Below are 15,595 nucleotides of genomic sequence, written 5' to 3'. Positions count from 1 at the left end.
TACTTCTGAACAGCTCTGAAGGAAACGCAAACTAACCTGAAGCTGCATTCCAGTAGTCATGGCAGGCATCTTTTCCCCACTAACAGTTACAGAACAAACTGTGTTAGAACTGTGGGCCTCTGTAGAAGAAAATAACCAACATGACTGTTAGAATGAAAAGAATATTCAATATATTAGAATTTTGAGACAGTAATTGTTAAGAACGCAAACCTAGGGATTGACCAAACAGAATGGAAGGTGCTGAACCTTCAGAGGAAGGTGGTTTGAGCTGGATGCTCTCTCTACACTTTCTATAACACGAACACCTACGTTACTAAACAGGCAAGATCTGCAACTCAAAACAATTTATACAGCTCAAATTCTCTTGGAAAGGAAAAATAAATTTTATATGGTCAGTTTTTGATATATTTTTAAAATTTCCACATCCAGGGAGGCAGTAGGAGGTTCTTAAGTTTGATTTAATGAATCCAGACATGAAATACTTATTTTTATTAAGAAAAGGCTGCAGGCTTCTCTGTTTCAGACAGATTACTTGCAGCAGGCTAAACTATAAGGACAGGTCTGAAAACTAAGGGGAAAACCTCTTACATTCAGACCATATATTTAAAATAAAACTTGATTCTTACAAAGATTATACACCAGGAAAGAAAGGTAAAACATTTAAGGTCACAAGTTAGATGTCCTCTCCCAAACTCAAATCTCTTTATACTTTGTTAAAGACTAGAGAAATGTAAGAGGGACTTAAAGAAAAAACTTCCTGATTAATTTTGAAGGATTGCCTTTAGAAAGATATACATAGGTTGCCTTCAGAAAAAAAACCCTTCTTTGCCTCATACTTATATGGTTTACTACAGAATAGGGTAAGACTAGGGGCAAAAAGCTGTACAGACATTTTTAGTAGCAGATGCAAATTCCTTAGGCTGTCTTAATTATACTGGAGACCACAAGGAACAGAGGATCTGACATACAGAGGGATCGCCTAAAGCAGCTTCAGCTCTTGTGCCCCGTGGAATGTGTCTGCTTAACCCAGAGCAGAACCTGATTCTGTGTGTCAGATTTAAAAAAAAAAATAATAAAAAAAAATCCAGATTGTAATGCCTCAGGCTTTAGAGAGCACTGTGTCACTTATTTCTTCTCTTGTTAACCTCCCCACACCTGGTATGAAACCTAAGGGCCATGTATTCAGAGAGACTTAGTTGCTCCTGTGGAACATTAAAATCAAAAGTATAAATGCAGAACAAGCTTTGAAGGTCTTCATGTGATGGTTCTGTTAGGTTTCCATAAGATTTACAAATGTGATGACAGATAAACAAGTTCAGATTTTCTGACCAATTACGAAATATTTTAATATCAAATATAGCAACACCTGAATTATTATCTGAGGTTTGGAATAGCATCAACAGTTAAATAAAACATGATCTATACAGCACTCACCAACTCTTTGTTTCCAAAGGATTATCAAAGTCTCTAGATACAAACAAAACTAAGGAAAAAACCCAACAACTAACCTTTTCTGTTTTCTTTCTTATTTTTTATTTCTGCTTCATAATGTGCTTTTGACATATTGAGTCCTACACGCAGTGGTTTTAAAAAATTCTGCTCGATCTTGGTGAGTGTGGTCCATACACCAGTCTATTCAAACAGAACAGAGGAGGTTACAAATCAGTTTTAATGAAGCATTGCAATACTAAGTTTTTGAGCACAAGTTTTTCAGCTAGTCTTTATAACAATGAATAACATTGTGATGGATATTTAAGCTCTCCCTCTCCATGATGTTATTTGTTGATTGGAGGATGAAGCAGTTAAAAGAAAAGGAGGGGAGGGGGAACTTGGTATGTAGGCTGATAACTACAGCAATGGAAATGCACATTTAAAGCTTGATTTTGTAAGCAAAGCTGAAGGGATCTCGATATGCTGGAGGGGATACTTAGCCACTTTCTCAGGCTGGAATCTCTACAGCAAGTAAACAGCATTTGTAGGTTCCTCTCAGATAAGGAGGCAGCAAAATGGAACAAATATTTAAATTAATGTTCCACTGTATTGCAATGCTAAATGAAAGTTCTGATGAATATGCTCCCCAAATGTCTACATTGCATTTAAAAAGCTTTGTAGGAATGTTACTAGATATGCTACTACCACGTCCTTAGGCACAGTAGCCAAAGTGACTATGAACTTCTCCCCGGTTTGGCATGTATGGAAAGAACAGTTCACAATAATGGCCTTCATGAAGCAAGAGATACAAGGAAAAGGTGCTCAAAAACAAGGTTGTTCAGGGTTACACAGCACAAGATGAAAACTCCTCTGCCTGGGCACCTTACAAGCTTGTAGTTATAAAACTGCTGTAGAAGGAAACAAACACACAGCAGCCTTTGTGTCCTTAGATATAGAGCCACTTATACAACTCCTTTCTTCAGGCAGTATCCACAAAGGGCAGAGTAAGGACGATAAAAATAAGAATTCTCAATGTTAAACACAGTGAATCCACTGTTGGCAGTGGAAAATTCATCAAATTTTAATATTAAATGACACAAAGTCAACTGGTCAAGTAAGAAAAACAGTAATTACTTCCACCAGAACGTGGCTAAAAAAAGGAAATAGCTTTCCGGAAAAATTTTTTTAACTTGATTAATGAAATACTTGTTACACAGCAATAAAAAAATCTGAACTGACATGAAAGGAGGCGTTTTCTTTCTGCCCCACTTGCACTATATGAAAAGAGACAGGGAGGAAGTCAAGAAGAACTGACAGGGCTTTCTTGCCAGGAAACTCTCAGATGTGATGCTATTTTCTCCTCAAACTGTAGGGACATTCTTTTTACCAGGTACTAGACAGCACTGCTAGAGCAGTTCAGTGCTACTGCCTGTAAGTTTTTTTAAGAATAACAGAAGAATTCTCACCTTTCTCACAAAGCTATGTATTTACATGAAACTGAGTGGACCATAATAATTACTTAAATAGTAATCACTCCTTAAATATGAGAAATAGATATAGTCTATCAAGATTAACTAATAACATAAATAATAAATTGGAAATGCACCATTTTTGTTACTGTTCTGGCAATCAGTGCAAGTTACATTGTTATTATTCAATTTAGACCAATAACATTATTAGGCTCTTATAAAACTTGTATACCCAGATCTCAAAGTAGTCTAAAAGTAGATTAGAAGTTTTTTCTGTATGTTAGAAAACAGAACATGACATGCTGAAATCCATTAGTCCAAACGTAAAGAAAACCAAGGAACGGAGAGAGAGCAACAAAACATCTTAGGATACTTATCTACTGGTTAGAATACTCATATGACCATGATATTGCCTATTCAATCAAGAAGGACTTTACTGCACTTTAAAACTGAAAAGCAATTTTTCTTTAAACTGTCACTAATTTAAATTTAAATAAGTATTTTAATGCAAAAATCAAAATATTTAATACTACGGAGATAGGTGATACTTGTTCACAACTTAGTGGATAAAAAGCTCCTGAATTGCAACAAATAGAGGATTGTTGGAACATGATTTGAAAGAGTCAACAGAAGTTGCATTTCCTCTTTGAATAAGTAACTATTTGGTAGTGGAAGGCAGTCAGAAAACTAAACACAATTGCATCAGCTCTTCAGTGCTGTAGTGACAATCAAAATCAGAGCACTTATGAACCACCTGCTATCAAGGCACTTGTGAAATTCCAACAAGTTCTCCCTCAAGCATCCAGGAACACATTTGCATCAACTACAGGTGGACAGGACTGACTGTACACAAAGCCACAGATCCATCCTGAAATGCTGCACTGATCAGCTACACAGCAGCTGAGGAACAAATACTGGGAGAGAAGTGCAAAGTGTAACACATGTCCCTAACTGTTTCAGACAGAAAACACCAACACAATGGAGAAGGAGGAGGCAGGGATTACAGCTAAAGCTGCTGCTTTAAACTGAGGTAGCACAATATTACATGGGTAAAATACGTAAGGACAGTTTCAATTTTTTAAATATATTGCAGAGTATTTCTGAAATATCTACATTCAAACATTCACACACAGGAAATGAAGGTAAAGAGGCAGAGCTATAATAAAAACATGGGTAAAGTGCAGTGGTGGGCAGTTTAGGCTGGCAGGTTACCTTTGTGCATAAAATGTTCTAGGCTGTTTCCAGTAAAGCAATGTAGCAGAAAATTAGATGGGTCTGGCCATTCCTTTTGTAACTTCAGCAGATATATCTTACAGACAAGAACTTTTTTGATGCTAATACCTCGAGAAACTTTTAATATGTACCTATCATGCACCTGCAGAATTGCTGTAAATACAGAATATTGTTTTGCACAGCTAAAAACTAGTTAAATATGATTTTTTAATATTTTCGCAGAAATCCTAACAACTTTTAGCATATTGCACAAGAAGTATTTTTCCTAAAATGAATTAAATGGATCTCTTGAACTGCCAGGGTTTGTATTATTATTATTATTATCATCATCATCATCATCATCATCGTTACTATTATTTTTATTATTATTCAGAAATCCACTTGGAGCTTTTGAGGGATACCAGCAATAAGCAAGAGTAACAAATTTTTTCTCATGGGAATGCTTGATGGGTACGTGATTTTGGGGTGACACACTCTAATGTTATGGACACAGACCAGCTTATGAGGCAGAGTAAAAGGATTAAGTTTGTTTACACTCACAATATGAATGCAAACAAATTTCATCAGAATAAAATAACACATCACATATTTCCTAATTCTTTTAATTAAAAGCATCACTTCTGGCCAACTAACCATTGCAAAGAAAAATACAAAGACCATGTTTTCTGAATCAAGGATAACAGTGTCCACGTGAATCCAGCTCTCAGGTCTCAGCTAATCAGTCATTTTCAAATCACTTAGTACTTACTTGATTATCACTTTCACAATCCTTAATGACTAAGTATCTCAGCAGATTTAGTGATGCCATAATCCTGTGAGTTAAAAACATACTGTTTATAATCTAGACACAGATTTATATTACAGGGACAATAACTTAAATTGTTCATTAGCCAGATATCCTAAAAGTATCCATTTGTACACAACACTCGTCTGTTGAGCAATATAGCTTAGTCTAGAGCACCAGTGCACAGTGATGTCCATACAACAGTTCACACTTTGCAATACTGTCATCAGATTGGAGAAAGCTGCTGATTGTGAGGGAAAGAGTCCTCTGAAGAGACAGAATCTTATCACAGAATTTGTAATATGCATCACTAGTGATCCAAAGTTGATTTGAAACTAGTGTGACAGTTTTCTTTACTACCATACTGAATTTTTACCTTTGAGTACATTTTACCTCAAATATGCTTTTTGCTTTTGTTTTTCCATACTTTTTAGCAGAAATTATTTATTGCCTTTTCCAGAAAGGCAATTACAGATAATTACAGATAACTTCTGCATTTTTTAGTCAGGTATATGTCCATCTGGACTCCATCACCTTACTGATTTACAAGCCAAACCATTGCTCATCATATAAGACTTGTCCTATCAGGAGATTTTCAGAGATATTTCAGTTATTTTTTAATTTCTTAATTCCAATTGTTTACTGTTCAGGTGGATCTGTATTCCTACTCATGAGATACTGGATTCCCAGCAGCAATCTGTGAAACAGACTATAAGTTGCATCTGATAATTGTTCTTGCCTTGTATAAGACAACATACCACGTTGCTTTTATTCCTCTAACTGCTTCTGCAGAAAGCTGACAAATCAGATATTGCTCAAGAAATAATGCTTTGCTAATTAGTGTAATTTCACATCTGAAGTCTTATATCCTCAAGGAATGGAGGAGGAAATCCTTTTTTATTGTTAAAAATCAATGTAATAGCATTGTGACATTCTTCTATGCAGAGTTCATGGAAATAAATGATCATTTCCGTTTCTAGTTCTAAAAATTTAAAATACGTTAATGTTGTCACCTCATTAGTTACATGATAGCATATGTCATTATAGTAGGGCAGTTTAAAGTCTTTTTAAACGATGAAAAAAGGAGAAAAGCCTCTAACTGCCATTACAACTCACCTGTCTGAGTTTTGCAGAAGATCTGTCTCAGCACCTTCTGGAAGCGAAAGTACTAAATCTAGAATGGAGATCAGGTGATGTCCTGTAAACCACACATTATCATATTCCTTCTGAAAAAAACAATATAAAAAGTTCAGCCGAGTGCAAAATTTAAATCTTACGTAATTTAACAATAATTTGTCTAAAAAAAAAGAAAAGGAATAGAATAATCGAACATTGGAAGCAGTATTTTCCAGTTACTACCTTGTGACTGAAGTACACAAAGTAGCCTTTCATAATCCTCCCCAATTTGTCTCTGCATGCCAAGCTGTTCTTTCTTATTTTCTCAGAAAAAATTCACCACCACTTTAGTGTTCCATCATCAATACAGTTAATATTTGTTTACATAAACACAGCAAATTTTAGAAGGCACCCTTTTTTTTTATATTGAGGAATGCGACAATTAATTATCTTTATCAGAGACTCTTCTTCATAACAGCAGTGTCACTGGGTTTTTTTAAATGTGAAATTTCAGAATACACTTTTACATATTCAATTTTAGTGCAAGCCCCTTTTAGAACAGTTTTCATCATGTTCACCCCTGCTGATTCAATATACAGGACAGAGTATCACCTAATAAATAGTAATTCAATGTCATCTGACATAATTTTGCCAGCATAAAAGATGCATAAATTTACTAAATTGTCCTATTTGACAAAAGGCAGTATACTAGAGAATCAAATTTAGTTTGGAGAAGGCCCTAAGCAGTAAAAAAAAAAAAAAAAAAAAGAGTTAATAATTTAGTTTTAATTAATTTTCCCAACTTCCCAGTATAAATGATTATAAAATGAGATATTTAAAAGGCTTTGATCTAGCTCCACCCCTTCTGATGAGTTTACCGCTTGCAAAGCACTTATAATAAAATGCTGACTGTCATCAGAAAAACCAAGAAAAAATTAGTAATTCTCCCTGGACTGTAGGACTTCAACTATATTCAAAAAATTAGGAACTGTGGGGATAAAACAAAATACTGAGTAGTTCCACTTGTAAGAAAGAAACACATACTTTCAGGCACAGAAAAGGTAATAATAACTTCTTAGAAAAATAAGATTATGCAAGTAAAAATATAACTATAAAATTAGAATGGAAATACATATATAAAAAGCCAAGGCGATATTTTTAATATCATTTCCCAATCTTATGTTTCTTTTCAAAGTGAATTTTTTTAATGCATCACTCAAAGTTTAAGCTGTAGACAAGTTCTCAACATAACACTAATAGAATTTTGAGATGGCAACTTGTTTTTTCGTGGTTACAGCCTCACCGTTAACGCTAAGTGAATCTGATCTTTTATATTTTTAATAATGTATCCTTCCACACCAGCATGGTTGCTTGTCTTCAGTAAACACCTTCAAACAAACAAAACAAAGATATTATCTCTTCAAAGCTTCCTATGTAGTTAGCTCAACACTTAGATGACATTATGGGCTTATTCACTAAGTGGGAGTTTTACCACAGAAAAACTGGATGACTATGTAACCTTTAAACACTGGCTTACATAAGACAGGTGATTTTATGTCAGGCAATTGAAATTTATTATTTATCAAAAAATTAACAAGTAAAATTAATGAGACTTCTAGATGGAAACTGTCAGAAATCACTGTATCTATGTAATTAAACTGCACTAAGGTTGATATTACACAATCTACAGTAACTTGGATGCATACCTGAATAATGTATATTTTCCCTCAGTGTCAAACTTGTCTATGAACAACTGTAAAATACTTAAACTCTTCTTTCTCTAAAGAAAACAGAGATGTTATCAGATGGATTCTCATTAAATAAATTCAGCACTTAACCCATTCTGTAGGTAACTTTACATACCAGATGCTCCATGGGACAAAGGGTCATAATTTTCACCAAATCCTGCAATGGGACAAAGAAAAGAATTTCTACTTATATACAGATTATTACATTAACACTAACTAAAATCTACTGAAGACATTAAAAAGTCAAAAAAAACCCCACCACACAAAAAACAAAAAAAACCCCAACGACTGCACACTTGATTATGGGAAGATTCTCATCAGAGACATTCACATGAGATTCAGTGGTTGATATGCAAGAATACAATCCTTGTACTGCTGGGTCCAAATCAGAACACAGTCAAGCAGCAGATGGGCAAGGAAGAGACAAAAACGAGCAAGTACCATCTTTCAACTAAGATCTGTGCCCACCTGCTTCAGTGACCTGTACATAACATACACTAAGTATATTTTAATTGTCACTGAAGCTTCACGTTGCAGCAGGTAGAAAAGACAATCAATTCTGAAGGTTTCCATTTAACAACACAGGTGTACAAAGGTTCAATAGCATGTGCTCTCTCCAACACCTAGAGGACAGCTAGGTATTATTGGTAACCAAACTCTGAGGACTTCTGTACATTGCTTCTTATTACCTGAGGTACATTAATAAAATCTCTGAATTCTAAATAGTCATGGAGAAGGCTGTTATCTTCCATTCTCAATAAACTGCTCTCAAACAGATCCTGCAGGTGGAAAAAAAATATGGCAATTGTATGCACATATAGAAGACATTAATCTATATGCTTAACATTTCATGGCTAAAACAGCTGTAAGTACTCATTCTGATATTGAAAGTTTCCAGGAGCTGCAGCTATAGTAGTGATAATTTAAACATTTATGCAGGGAGTGTAAAGTACAAAAATGTAAGTATTTGTAACACTGAAGAATACCTAATTAAGCCTCAAAATATTTCTGGAACTATTATCTGAACTATCATTTGTACCTCTCTTAGAAGGGGAAAAAAGACTTTTACCATTCCTTAAATTGAAAAAAATAAACATTCTAACATTGAAAATTGAATTTAAAAGAACAACTTACAAGTCCTTTAGATAACATAGATTCTTCTGTTCTAGAAAAAAAAGGTCAAATTTGAGTTTTTAATTAAAAAGACACTGCTAATATTTCAGAAGAAATATTAGAATAGAGGTCAACAAAAACCCGTCTCTGAACAACTTTTATTCTATTTTCTAAACACAGTATCTTCATTACTCCTCTCAAAGATTTTTAGAATAAACTTGCTTATGTTAAAGTTGAACATTAGACTCTGCTCTTCAGGTCAAAATGATTCCTTTCCCCTCAATATTTATAAATGCTCAATACAGGTATTGACATGCTGATTAACAAAGAAAATGAAATGCTAAGTATTCATAAGGGGAAACTTGCTTTCTATAGCACTGCTAGAAGCTATCTGGTAACCCTGCTGCTTATAGAAGGTGAAATAATCACTATATAGAAAAGTTCAGTTTCCTTTAGAAAACCTGACCTTTAATCAGATTGTCTATCATGTCAGAATGCATTCAAATAAATAATATCACAATAGTCACCTTTAGTATTACAATCATTGTTACAGAAGTGCAAGTAAATATATACTAATTATTCTGCATGTGTTTAAACTACCTTAATTTTGCATTTTCCAAATAAAGTTTCTAAAAATGCTATCACAATACATGATAAAAACAATATGTAAATATTTTAGAAAACTTCTACTTCTCCGTAGAAGAAGCCATCTTGTAGTGGAACTTGCTATTTTAATGCTCAGGTTTAAAAACCTCTACTGAACTTACATGGTATATTTGAAATTTGATTCTACGAATTACTCTTATAGAGATCACACCCATTACCTAGACCTGCAAATCCCACAAACTCTACCTTTTCAGTAGCACTTCAATATGTGTCATATTGCATAGCAGAAGGTATGATGGGCTAAAAGAGAAAAATTAGGTTACATTAAACTGCATAAGCCATATATGTTTGCACATAATTAATATATTTGACAGGATTAGTATTTTTTAAAAATTAAAATATCTTTCTAAAATTTTGAAATAGACAAAAGATTGTAAGTCAAATCACTGGTAGTAACTCTTACATGAAAACCATCTATAACTATGTAACTGAACATTTAATATGCATTAATTTTCACCACATGACTAATCTTTGACAGTTTCTTTAAAAGGACAGCTCATCTAAAATTAAACTCTAATAGAGTAATCTGCAGGACCATGTTCTTTATATAAATAATATAAGCTACATAAAATATAAATGCATAAAGGTTGACATAAAACTAATACCAGTGAAATACAGTTTTCATTCATAACTATTCACAAATAAAGTTCTCTTCTGCTCAGAAAGAATCTTCAAAGTACAGACTTACAATAAATGAGAAAGAATAGTTCTTACCTAAAAACCACCGGAAAGCATTCGATACCAAAGTGCTGAACAAACATCAGATATGACAGACATGCCAAAGAATCTGCAGAATTCTTTCGCTCTATGTCTGCAAACTCCTGATTCTCCCAGCGTGGACTTTTGCCTTTATGATGTAAAAACACTAATGGTATCAATTCTCTTATATTCCACAAAATGTTCTGAAAAAGAATGATAGATTGCCTACAGTTGCCTTTAAAATACCTGCATACCAAGTAAGTTTCAAAGCTTTAACCGTATTTACAGTACATTCTCTTGTACAGTATAAATTAAAATAAATGTGATATTTACGATATATACACATATGCACACAAAAAGAACCCTGCAGGAAAAATATCCACCATTAGAAGAATGTTACTAACATAGCAAAGTGCTGTTATACGTATTACAAAGAAATAGCAAGATAAAGGTCAGCTCTATTGCGGAGTTCCCAAAACAGAAGATTCAGGATCTCACGTCTTGGAAAACTAGGATTACACAAGAGGCCAAAGCATGACTTACTGACCTTAGTTTCAAATCCCACTACCCAATCCCATGAACACCAGACGTAAATTTCTTAAGAAAACAAAGAAAATGTTAATTCATAATTAGTATTAAAGACATGGTTTCAGACTGTGCCCAAGAGAAAAGGCAGGATAAAAAGTCAGTTTTTCAGAGCACCCTTCAACTGTCTTAACTATGAGATCATCTTCTGGTAATCCCTGCCTCCTTCCTGCACATCCTGAAAGTCCTGCAATAAATGAAGTAAGTACAGGTTTCAGAAACAAGATTCTCTCTCCTGATCCACACAGCAGTTTCCATTCCCATGCTGAGGCATGCTGTGGGGAAAAAAGTGGATGTGATCATGAGGGAAAACCCAGTTTTTGTTGAAAAACAACCAAAAGTTTTGTCAACTACTTTGTGTGCTTCACTTCACAATCTGAGTATAGAATTCTGTGGAAAAAATGCTTAGATTTTTAAATACGAAATGGAGAAAAAACATAGTTGCATCACAAGGCAACTTCCAGACCTCCTCTGTGTGCATGAACATTTGCATACATATTTATGTGTGCCTTCCTCATCCCAGCTAGCTCTAGGCCTTCCTTTTGAAGCTCATCAAGTTTTAGTGTGCCATTCCCTTCCCAAGTAACATCACGACCCAGCCTCATTCAGCTGTCTTTTTCTCAACCCATGAGTTTTTCTTGCTTTTGCCCTCCAGATTCTCTTCCCCATTCTGCTGGGGGCCATAAGTGAGTGACTGGGTGGGGCCTTACCTGCCAGCTGGGGTGAAGCCACTAATTTGGATATGTGCAAGAAAGGAAATATTCTTTACCATATTCAAAATGTGAACAAAGTGCAGCTCTATGTGCAGTAACTTTATTAATCACATCTAGTCCTACTGAAAACATACACATAATCTGTGTTCCAACATATGCATGGACTGTACCTGACTATCTCCTTATAAGGCTTGGGTTTGCTGCAAATTGGAATAAAATTACCTTTACCCACATTAATCTTACTCTAATAAAACAGAGCTGCTATGTAAAACATTCAAAACCAGAGTAACTGCATTGATAGCACAGAATGGACATGTGCTCACTGAATTTCCAGCTCTAGTCAAGCATCAATTTAGATTCTTTGATAGTCAGCTGGCACTGCACCAGGCACATCAGAGATTTCACTCTGTGCAACGCTTGGATTAAAGGTAACGTAGATTTTACCTTGTTGCAATACTGCAGCAAAGATGATCCTTTAGATATACTAATAAATTCATACATCATCAAGAAAAAGAAGCAGTTAGAGCAAGGCTGCAGCTGCTGATTCAGAGAGCAGTGCAAACTTGTTCATCGAGGAGCAAAACTGTATATGAAGATTTGCAATTTCCACAGATGGTACCTGGAACAGTTCTAGAACTTTACCTACCTGCCTTATCTTAAAGGTGACCAGTAAGTCACCCCACTAACCAACAAAGGAAGCAAAATGAGATCTAGAACAAACTACAGGTAATTCTGAACTAGACCACTGGTTTTGCAAACACTGTAATTAATTTTGACTGCACTTACTATAATTTCAGTTGCAAAATGCCGAAAAGGATGTTCTTCAATGCCTTCAAGTTGTTCAAGCTGAGCTGTCAATAATGGGTATTTCAGGCTTTTCATACAGCTGAAATAAAAAGGGGTGAAACTAAATCAGCAATATGGTCAAAAATACAGAGTATTGTAGCGTCATTAATGACTAAGAATAAAGTCTATACTCATAAGATGCTCTATTCCTGGTATTCCAAGGAGAATTAAAAAAAACCAACATCTCCTGTAGAAGCATTCCTTAGACTTCACCTCCAGACTATGATTATCCTCACTGCTGAAAATTTGAGAAGCAGAGGAATACCAAATCAGCTTCACAGCACAGCAGCTAATAGTTCTTTACCATTTCCCTGTACTAAAAAAAAATTGTTTTTACCTTTCTTCTCTCACTTCATAAATATATAAGGCCTATTTAGGGCTTCTTTTTCAAAATACCATGTTAGTGTAAGTTGACAGCATTATAAAAGGTGATTTATTTACTGCCTATGTAATAAATGCCTACCAACGATTTTGTAAAGTAATAGGAATATATCACACTGACATAAAATGCTCACAATTTTAATAATTCTTCTTTCAGCTCCATGTCATCATATTCTGATGACTTTTCTGTATTTTTAACAACTTCATTCACAAAGGGTTTAGCAAAGTCCACCACTGCATTACAACATTGACAAAGACCAAGTTTATCTTCTTGTATTTGTTGTTTTGTGTACGGTACAGGTAAGGGAGAAAGCTGATTCATGATCATGGCCAACGACAAACCCACTGAGTAGGCCTTCTTGTTCTGAAGTTTCAAAAGCACTGGGGGAAAGGAAAAAAAAAAGGGTAAAAAGAACATTTTGAGACAAAGTTATTACTTACTTAGTAGAGGAAAACATGAAGAAAAACAGCGTGACTACATAAGAAAGTACTTAGTTTCAAGGAAGAAGCTCACATGAGCAAATCCAGCAAGACAAAATATCATCAGCAAGTTTAATGTGCTGTAGTTAACATGACTATGTATTTGCAAATAACAAATATTAAAGCCATCACACATTTCAGTGTTCTTCCTTTCTCCATAGCACTCTGATGAGGACTGAAAAAAATCTGCCTTTCTAGAACTGGGCTAAGTGAAATAATACTCCATTTATCTGCCCTGGAAAACACATTTATTACTTGACTGTTTTTGTGCTTGGCAAAACCAGAGACACAGAAAAACAAAGCGCTCAGCTTTTCTGCTTAGAACTGGTCTTCACCCCATGGCAGAACCAACAGAGGCACTCCCAGACTGAGGAAGCAGCGCCTGGACTCTCCATTTTAATGGACTCAGTGCATGCTAACTGCAGATTGGCTATCCAAAAAATCACGTATGCCTCTTGTTAAATTGTCAGAGATTGCTACAGTCAGAATTCAGCTTTATACACAACACTTGGTTTCATCTCACATATCGAACCAGAAACTACCACTTGCTACCTACTTAGAGGGTGTCCAAATCCAATCTTTTTAATTTTCATATGTAAGCCAAAATAATGCTTCCCCCTCACCAATAACGTATTACAGCATACTTCAACTGAAATGAAAGGTTTGTACTATAAAAATATGGAACTGTATAAAAGTTAAATAATGAAGAATTTCACAAATCCATTTAATTCTCTATTTCTGTAACAACAGTATGAGTGCTTTACACCACATTCTTGTAACTGATAAGAAATAGCTGAATTGCTTTTTCAACTGATGGTATTAATACCATCTAAAATCTTTTTCTAGCAGGCCAATATAAGCATGAAAGTTATACCTTGTGTTATTTTGTAGAACATAAGACTGTAAAGCTTGTCAGCACAGGCATATTCTGAAACCATTCCAGCAAAAGCTAAACTAAGTTGATAAATAAATGAGAAAATAATCTAATTCAGAAATTGTACGATAAGCTGAGTCTTACCTGTCTGCAAAGGCTGAAGCAATAACATGACAGTTTGACACACTTGATCTCCAGAGGTCTGCTCAATTTGCTCAAGTAAACCCAAAAACAGTTCCTTTGGATTGCACAGCTGCAAGAGAGGAACTCAAGTTAGCTAACTCAGCTAAAATCGTGTCCTTTAGATGAGTTTAACTCACTATGATGTGAGAACCACACCTCCGAAGCTGAGGCTGCCCACCTCCAAACAGAGCCCTACCCACTGAACATACACCATGAATTCTGAATATACTGTACCTTTAAATCAAGGCAAGAGAATAAGCTGCCAAGAGCAGCTTATCCAAGTACTGATGTAGATCCATTATGCAAATATTGTTTGAACAGAATTGTATACATACATTTGTATATTTGGCCTTTGGTGTGCTAGCTTTGTGGATTAATGATCCAGCCTTCTTTCTGTGCAGAACTGTAACTAAATCAAACCCCTCCACCCTGTGTGTCTTTTGGCTTTGTGTACTGGGTGATATATCTCACTTTTCAGGGACAACAATACTGTAGTAGGTAAGTGGCAGTTTTGCTGTGGCTGCTCTGACTGCAGCAGTTGGCTATCAAAAATTTTGAGTGCTATCTGCTGCCTTCTTCTGGGTAATGCTTTGTCACTGTTTTACCCAGTTACTAATTTCAGATGTGTAAGACGTTAATTATCTCTGAGAACACTAAGCCTGTGTCTGCCTCAGATGAAAGTGGCCCATGAGTTTAATAGTTATGGGAAATAAGAAGAACCCAGAAATGTTCATGCCCTGTTTTCTTTGGAAACTGGGGGGGAAATTACAACCTCTCTCTTTCCTACTATTATTGTATTACATTTCAAAACCATACCTGTGCCAACTGATCTAGTATCCTCAGGCAGTGCTCTCGCTTATCATCTTCTTCTTTATACATGAAAATACATCTAACAAGAGGAGAGATGAGATTCCAACCCATATTCTTGATGATAACCTAAAGACCAGATTTTCAGGGAATAAACCAAAACTGTATGTCTTCTAAACCCATAAAGACTGTATATATAAAGAACAAAAGAGACAACAGATCAATCTCCTGGTTGTAACCAACACCACAGCTGTCACTTCAGTGAGAATTTAACAACTATTACCATAAAGTTCTGTATTTGAAATACACTCTATTCTCTCCCCCTACCTATAAATACAGCTGCATAATTTGTATAAGTTTTCTTTGATTTATTAACATTAACATGTCAATATATACTTCTAAATGTCTATCACAATACATTTAAAACAAGACTGAGTACATGAATTTTTCTGAAAGACTGCTTGGAC

At 35.1% G+C, this 15,595-nt stretch overlaps 1 protein-coding gene across 8 annotated transcripts in view; it reads right to left on the bottom strand.

The window, feature by feature from the left end:
• Nucleotides 1-15,595, bottom strand: part of GLMN (glomulin, FKBP associated protein) — a 36,299-nt gene that overhangs the window by 17,702 nt on the left and 3,002 nt on the right. For all 8 annotated transcript variants that reach the window (XR_003528976.1, XR_003528977.1, XR_003528975.1 and 5 more), the window contains 15 exons: nucleotides 15,138-15,257; nucleotides 14,283-14,391; nucleotides 12,919-13,165; nucleotides 12,344-12,443; nucleotides 10,275-10,462; nucleotides 9,747-9,800; nucleotides 8,916-8,946; nucleotides 8,471-8,560; nucleotides 7,897-7,938; nucleotides 7,740-7,813; nucleotides 7,337-7,421; nucleotides 6,034-6,143; nucleotides 4,882-4,945; nucleotides 1,509-1,632; nucleotides 37-119 (listed from right to left, as the gene is read on the bottom strand). Coding sequence is in view for 5 of the 8 variants with exons in the window: in XM_027651514.1 (XP_027507315.1) it covers nucleotides 37-119; nucleotides 1,509-1,632; nucleotides 4,882-4,945; nucleotides 6,034-6,143; nucleotides 7,337-7,421; nucleotides 7,740-7,813; nucleotides 7,897-7,938; nucleotides 8,471-8,560; nucleotides 8,916-8,946; nucleotides 9,747-9,800; nucleotides 10,275-10,462; nucleotides 12,344-12,443; nucleotides 12,919-13,165; nucleotides 14,283-14,391; nucleotides 15,138-15,257 (1,521 nt within the window). In the remaining 3 variants the exon portion in view is untranslated. The remainder of the gene's footprint in view (nucleotides 1-36; nucleotides 120-1,508; nucleotides 1,633-4,881; nucleotides 4,946-6,033; nucleotides 6,144-7,336; nucleotides 7,422-7,739; nucleotides 7,814-7,896; nucleotides 7,939-8,470; nucleotides 8,561-8,915; nucleotides 8,947-9,746; nucleotides 9,801-10,274; nucleotides 10,463-12,343; nucleotides 12,444-12,918; nucleotides 13,166-14,282; nucleotides 14,392-15,137; nucleotides 15,258-15,595) is intronic.

The sequence above is a fragment of the Corapipo altera genome, unplaced genomic scaffold (genome assembly GCF_003945725.1).
Source record: "Corapipo altera isolate COAL_440 unplaced genomic scaffold, ASM394572v1 57, whole genome shotgun sequence".
Classification (NCBI taxonomy): domain Eukaryota; kingdom Metazoa; phylum Chordata; class Aves; order Passeriformes; family Pipridae; genus Corapipo; species Corapipo altera.
This window is presented reverse-complemented; position numbering and strand designations above follow the sequence as displayed.